This window comes from Lagenorhynchus albirostris, chromosome 19 (assembly GCF_949774975.1).
Source record: "Lagenorhynchus albirostris chromosome 19, mLagAlb1.1, whole genome shotgun sequence".
Classification (NCBI taxonomy): domain Eukaryota; kingdom Metazoa; phylum Chordata; class Mammalia; order Artiodactyla; family Delphinidae; genus Lagenorhynchus; species Lagenorhynchus albirostris.
The window spans coordinates 34,476,415-34,482,857 of record NC_083113.1 but is presented as its reverse complement, the minus strand read 5'-3'; the positions used below and the strand labels follow the sequence as shown (position 1 = coordinate 34,482,857).

At 45.4% G+C, this 6,443-nt stretch overlaps 1 protein-coding gene and 1 pseudogene across 1 annotated transcript; both read right to left on the bottom strand.

Moving 5' to 3' along the window:
- Window positions 1-3,194: 3,194 nt before the first annotated feature.
- On the bottom strand, window positions 3,195-4,010 carry LOC132510271 (small nuclear ribonucleoprotein-associated protein N-like; annotated as a pseudogene).
- Window positions 4,011-4,122: 112 nt separating this feature from the next.
- LOC132510129 (SNRPN upstream reading frame protein-like) lies at window positions 4,123-4,344 on the bottom strand. The gene has a single exon (XM_060131917.1). It carries the CDS (start codon window positions 4,342-4,344, stop codon window positions 4,123-4,125), a length of 222 nt encoding a protein of 73 aa, XP_059987900.1.
- Between the last annotated feature and the right edge of the window lie 2,099 nt (window positions 4,345-6,443).

The window sequence follows — 6,443 nt, the reverse complement described above, 5'->3', positions numbered from 1 at the left end:
CCACACTAAGATCTCCACCCATAGAAGCATTTGTACTCTGCTAGACACAGTTTGTGCATGTGCAAGAGGGCCTTGCGTGTGCAAGAGGGCCTGAGGGACTGCGCATACCCGGGCTGTTCCTGGAAATCTCTGTCCTTTTCCCCAGTTTCTGATGACGCACTTACCTCTCACCCCTTAAAAGTCCCCCACTTTCCTCCTTTCAGGAAGAAGGTGCCTTTAGACCATGAGCTACCCTTCTCCATTCCCTGGCCATTGAATAAAAGCCGGTCTTGCTTGCGCTAAACTCAATTTCATTATTGGCAGCACGAAACTGAGGGGGAAAGAACACCCTGACCGAGCCGGGGGGACTTCGGTTCAGCTAGGACCCCAAGAGGGGGGCCTCACGTCTAATTCGGTGACATCCTCTGTCTCCAAAAGGTTAAGCTGTCTCACTCAGGGATACGAACAGTTATGGCCAAAGCCTGGTGACATACATAGCTAAAGGGAGCTGGGGAGTTCTGCCCCTCTACGCCGGGTTATGACGACGCCCGAAATCAGGAGGCAGTAGTTACAGAAAATTAACCTGCGCCCTTCAGCGCCCCTCGAGAATGAAGAGCAGGACAAAAGCCAGAGGAGGGATTTGCCACCGGTAAAGCCCATTAACAATTCCCAGGAAATAAAAATAAAAGCTGGGTAATAGTGTCTTACCTTTTTTTTTTCTTTTCCTTTGTGCTTATTCAGTTTCACCTGCCCACAGGCTGCCACACGCAGAGGCCCTGTACTCAGCCCTTGGGACCAGAGTTCCTCGAGCCACACAGCTGCGCCCGACACCTCAGCTCCACGGCCCCGTGCACAGGGGTGGCGCACAGCCCTGCGATTCAAGATGGAGGCGGCGAGCCCGCGGGCGGAGACGCTGTGCGTGACACCGTGACCTGGAGCGTGAGCAACACGCCTGCGCCAGACCCGCGAGAACTCGGCCCCCCTCCCCGCTAGGAGAACCCTAGCAGCCCTGCCCACGACCCATGGGGAGAGTGCGAGCTCGCACCTCTCCATTTTTTGATCAAAGAATAAAACTTTCCTTTGCTTCTGAACCGAACTCAGTATATCATTCTATTTGGCTCCAACGACACTGGGCTGGAGGACCCTGCTGGGGCCGAATTGAAAGGGTTGTTAACATTTTTGTTGATCAGTTTCTTGTTCACTTGTTGTCAGGTTCCCCCACTAGAATGTGAGCTCCAGTTACCACGTCTCTCCTGCTCAATTCAGTGCCCCAAACCGCACCTGCCCGATACGGGCACTCAGTAAATAATATAGTGAGAATAAAGTGAGAATAAAGATAATACTAAAAGAATGAGAGAATGCATGAGCAGACTTTGATTACAGACATCCCACGACAGACTAGTCTCCAAGGGTGACCTACAGCATGTAACTCGAACTACATTCCATAGAAAGAAGCAGGCCCTGGGAATTCCCTGCCGGTCCAGTGGTTAGGACCCCACACTTTCACTACCGAGGGCCGGTCGGGGAACTAAGATCCCGCAAGTCGAGCAGTGGCCAAAAAAAAAAAAAAAAAGCATGCCCTGAAGTTCTTAATCCCTGATCTAGAGTTATCACATATTTGAGCACACACTCAACCTACTAAAATGAATGATACAGAATATGTGATGATATACTTTTATGCAAAGTTAAATATAGGATAATATACACAACCATTTTCTTCCTTTCGAAACATCACAATTCATCATTCTAATCAGGGCAGGTATACACCAAGCCCTGCTGGCAATGTGTTTCCAATTTCTTTATCCACCTCTCCTTTGCTGTACCACCATCCACTTGCTAACTACACAGTCCTCAGTATCATATTTAGGAGTTTAATTCTGGTAAGAAGTGGATGTTCCCTTTTTCTTTGGCAATTATGGCCAAGTTGCTGGTGCTCTGAGTAACTATTAGCATTGTAATTAGTCACGTAGATGTCTATTTTATTCAACGTATTCATTATCATTTGAAATTATTTATTTTGTCTCTCCAATAACATGTCAGCTGCATGACAACAGAAATCTTGTCATAATTGTTCTCCTTATATGCCTCTCCCCACCCCATCCCCAGTGCATAAAACACTACTAAACTCAACACTGGCACTTAATAAATTTTTGGATGAAAGTACAAATGATTGAATAAATGAATGAACCAATGAACTGTGTCTCACTGTTAGCTATGGATTTCATGTGTATGATGTCTTTCTATTCTTGTCTGTTTCATCAGCTTTAGCTGTACTGAGTTACCCATGTAAACACAGGCAGAATATAGAAACCTAGCTTCAGTCAATGGTCATTATTTCTAGAATAAATCCAAACTGAATGATGTTAATTTTGTGTCCCATGTTCCTCATACGCAAACTCAGTGAAGCAGATGCTGTCATTGCTCTGACACCATCTGCAGCTCCTTATATACCAAGGACTGCTTCTCTTCCTGATGATGTCTTGGAATATGATAACATGACAGTGCCTAGGAATTAATGCCTCAGAAGCAATCCTCAATTAATGAAGGGTAGAAGCTGACGGATAAAATCTAATGCTTCCCTGTCCTTCAGTGAAACAATGCTGAGGCATATTCTATACAGCATTTCCAGTGGCATTTGGAGCCCTGGTTGCCCATGGCAGACACCACTAATTAACAGAACTTATTTGGTTTTCCTCCCTTCCTTGACTGACTTCTCCACTCTCTCACAGAAGACATTGCCCTGGGATTGAATCCAAATCCTTGTCCCCAGGTCTCCTTTTGGGATGATACGAGGTAAGACATTGGGGAATAATGTAAGTATCTATCACATACAGTTGTTGAAAGGATTCACTGAGTTAATACAAGTAAAGTGATTAGAAGAGTGCCTGGGATGTAGTCTATGGTTCATAAATGTTATTTGTGAGTTGTTATCTAGTATTATTTGTCTCCTCTGACCTACTTCCCCTTAATTTTGCCAGTATTGGTTCTCTATTTGGGTCCACACCTTTCCTCTTGATAGTTGTCTCAATCCCCAATCAATCTCTGAAATTTCTAGATGAAGTTCATCTACCTCCATTTGAACCCACTTTTCTTTATTGCTCTATGCATTATTAGCTAATATTAATGCAGCAGAGGGGACAAAAGCTCACAAACACTACACACATTCCACAAGACGCACTGCAGGAAAACAGTGACTAAGAAGGATCAATAGTATCCTAGGGTCTTGGTGGCCACATTCATGGTGGAGGTGGACCTCTTACTCCTGGGGGAGGGGGTCTCATTCCTGGAGGGGGCATGCCTATTGGAGTCCCTCAAGTAGGGGAAGCCTAATTGGTGGGCCCATGGGTGGTCCCATACCAGGTGCAGGAGCCATAATTCCTGGAGGTAGGGTTGCTCAACCAACAGGTGTGGGGGCAGAGTCCCTTGTCCTGGTGGATACTGAGCTGGGGCTCCAGCAATGCTGGCAGTAGCAGCACCTGCAGCAGCTGCTACAGTGCCTCTTCCCTGTAGGGTCATTACCTGTTGGGATGCCTCCCCCGCAACCCCTCGGACAGGGCCTCCTAATCTAGCAGGAGCCTGGGGAATTGGAACACCGGGTGGAACACCTCTGCCAGCTGCTCTGCCAACCGCAGGGCCTCCTCCAGCTCCAGCAAGTGATATCCAAGCAATGCCAGTATCTTTGGGGGTGGTCCCTCCACAGTCATGGAAACCAAGTTCTCCTGGCACAGCAACACCAGATCCAAAGCCCGCTTTTCTTCACGCTCTGGCTGCTTCGAATTCTTTGGCTTGATCTTCCTGAACTCATCACAATCACAGAGCATCAAGTTCGTATGCTTGTCAAAAGCCTTAAAGGTGCCAGTGAAGATCCAATCATCTTGCAGGACACATCTCACCCTGTAGTCAATGTGCTGCAGCATCTTGCTGCTCTTCCCCACAGTCATGATTGCTGCTCCACCGAATCCAATGCCCACAGGAAAGTTTCGGGATCCTTAAGACCTAAGGGAAGGCTACAGATTAAGGTATGTCGAAGGTTCTCCACCAAACAATGCAAGCTGGGGCAGAAGCTTCAAACAGCAGATAGAGCCTGTTTTTATTTTGTTTGTGTTCTCTTGAAATCAGCTACCTGGGTGTTCCAATACTGCTTTAACAACCTCTCGGTATCTCAGCTAAGAACGCCTGTCTCAGTTCTGCATGGAAATCCACCACAGGGACTTGCTGCTGCTGCTGCTGAGATGGCCTCGGGTACAGGTGACACTCCTGGTTGCTCAGTGAGGCTATCCTTCTATGTTTAACTTGGACTTCTACCTCTGGTACGTGCTGTTCAACAGTCCACCTCAGGTGTAAATGGTCCCTGGCCCGCTCCATCACACCGCTGGCCTCAGAACAGAACAGAACAGGTCAGGCATCTCCAGCAGCCGCCCCACTCTGCACTGCTCCTGCCACGGCAGCACCATCCAATCACTCTGGCTCAGGCTGCACGTGGGTGGCCACACCCCTGAACCCACTTTTGATAGCTGCCTTTCAACTTGCCTTTCTCTAGGCCATCCCCAACAGCTTCAGAGGTAGGAAAGTGAAACTCGACAGATCTGATTTAAAAGACTTACATCACTGCTGAGAAATAGCTGAGGACACTCAGGTTTTCCTGTTTGGCCATTTTCCCCCTGGAGAGATATATTGCTAAAGCAACCGCTAGGTGAGCATTTAAGAACAATTATAGTAGATCCAACTGACCAAGAATGTTGCTGGAAAGCTCATTGTCCTTTCTTACTGGTGTCAGTGCTCTGAATTTCTTGAGTTAATTTTCAGCTAAGATTTATTCTAGAACAATTCCAGAATGTCTGACTTTACAAAGCAGCTGTGTCAATTCCCTTAATGTGTTATGAGCTATGACTTCGCTATATAAAAACCCTTAGAATACAGTCAGGCAGTCACCTTTTTTATATTCATTTTTATCCTTTCTCCCAATGACTAAAGGCTATGAAACACTGTGAATATGCAATAAATACATCTTAATGGATTGGTATTAAAATTATAAAACAGTAAATTCTCTTTTGCATGTGGATATCTCTGTAACAACCAGATAATCTCTATTTAAACTAGCTGCCCCAAGAACCCTCCTACACTGTTGGTGGGAATGTATGTTGGTGTAGCTACTACAGAAAACAGTATGCAGGGTCCTCAGAAAACTAAAAGTAGAACTACCATATGATCCAGCAATCCCACTCCTGGGCATACACCTGGACAAAACTATAATTCAAAAAGATACATGTGGGCTTCCCTGGTGGCGCAGTGGTTGAGAGTCCGCCTGCCGATGCGGGGGACACGGGTTTATGCCCTGGTCTGGGAGGATCCCACATGCCGCGGAGTGGCTGGGCCCATGAGCCATGGCCGTGGGCCTGCACGTCCGGAGCCTGTGCTCCGCAATGGGAGAGGCCACAACAGTGAGAGGCCTGCGTACCACAAAAAAAAAAAAAAAAAAAAAGATGCATCCACCCCTATGTTTATAACAGCACTATTCCCAATAGCCAAACATGGAAACAACCTACGTGTCCATCTACAGATGAATGGATAAAGAAGATGTGGTACATATATACAATGGAATACCACTCAGCCATAAAAAAGGATGAAATAATGCCATTTGCAGCAACATGGATGCAACTAGAAATTATCATGCTAAGTGAAGCAAGTCAGAAAGAGAAAGACAAATAACATGTGATATCACTTATATGTGGAGTGTAAAATATGGCAAAAATGAACCTATCTACAAAACAGAAACAGACTCACAGTAAAAGAGAACACACTTGTGGTTGCCAAGGGAGTGGGGGGAGAGAGCGAGGGATGGACTGGGAGTTTGGGGTTAGTAGATGCAAACTATTACATTCAGAATGCATAAACAACAAGGTCCTACTGTATAGCACAGGGAACTGTATCTAATCTCCTGGGATAAAGGACAATGGAAAATAATATAAAAAAAGAATGTATATATGTGTATAACTGAGTCACTTCACTGTACAGCAGAAATTAGCACAACATGGTATATGAACTATACTTAAAAAATTAAAAATATTCTATCAAACATTTAGAGAAGAGCTAACACCTATCCTTATCAAACTTCCAAAATATAGCAGAAGGAGGAACACTCCCAAACTCATTCTATGAGGCCACCATCACCTTGATACCAAAACCAGACAAAGATGTCACAAAAAAAGAAAACTACAGGTCATATCACTGATGAACATAGATGCAAAAATCTTCAACAAAAGGCTAGCAAACAGAATCCAACAGCACATTAAAAGGATCATACACCATAATCAAGTGGGGTTTATCCCAGGAATGTAAGGATACACCCATTTATGATTAAAAACCCTCCAGAAAGTAGGCATAGAGGGAACTTACATCAACATAATAAAGGCCATATATGACAAACCCACAGCCAACATCGTTCTCAATGGTGAAAAACTGAA

Excerpts from the sequence above, each read along its gene's own strand:
- LOC132510129 (XM_060131917.1), bottom strand. The coding sequence starts at position 4,344 with ATGGAGCGGGCCAGGGACCATTTACACCTGAGGTGGACTGTTGAACAG.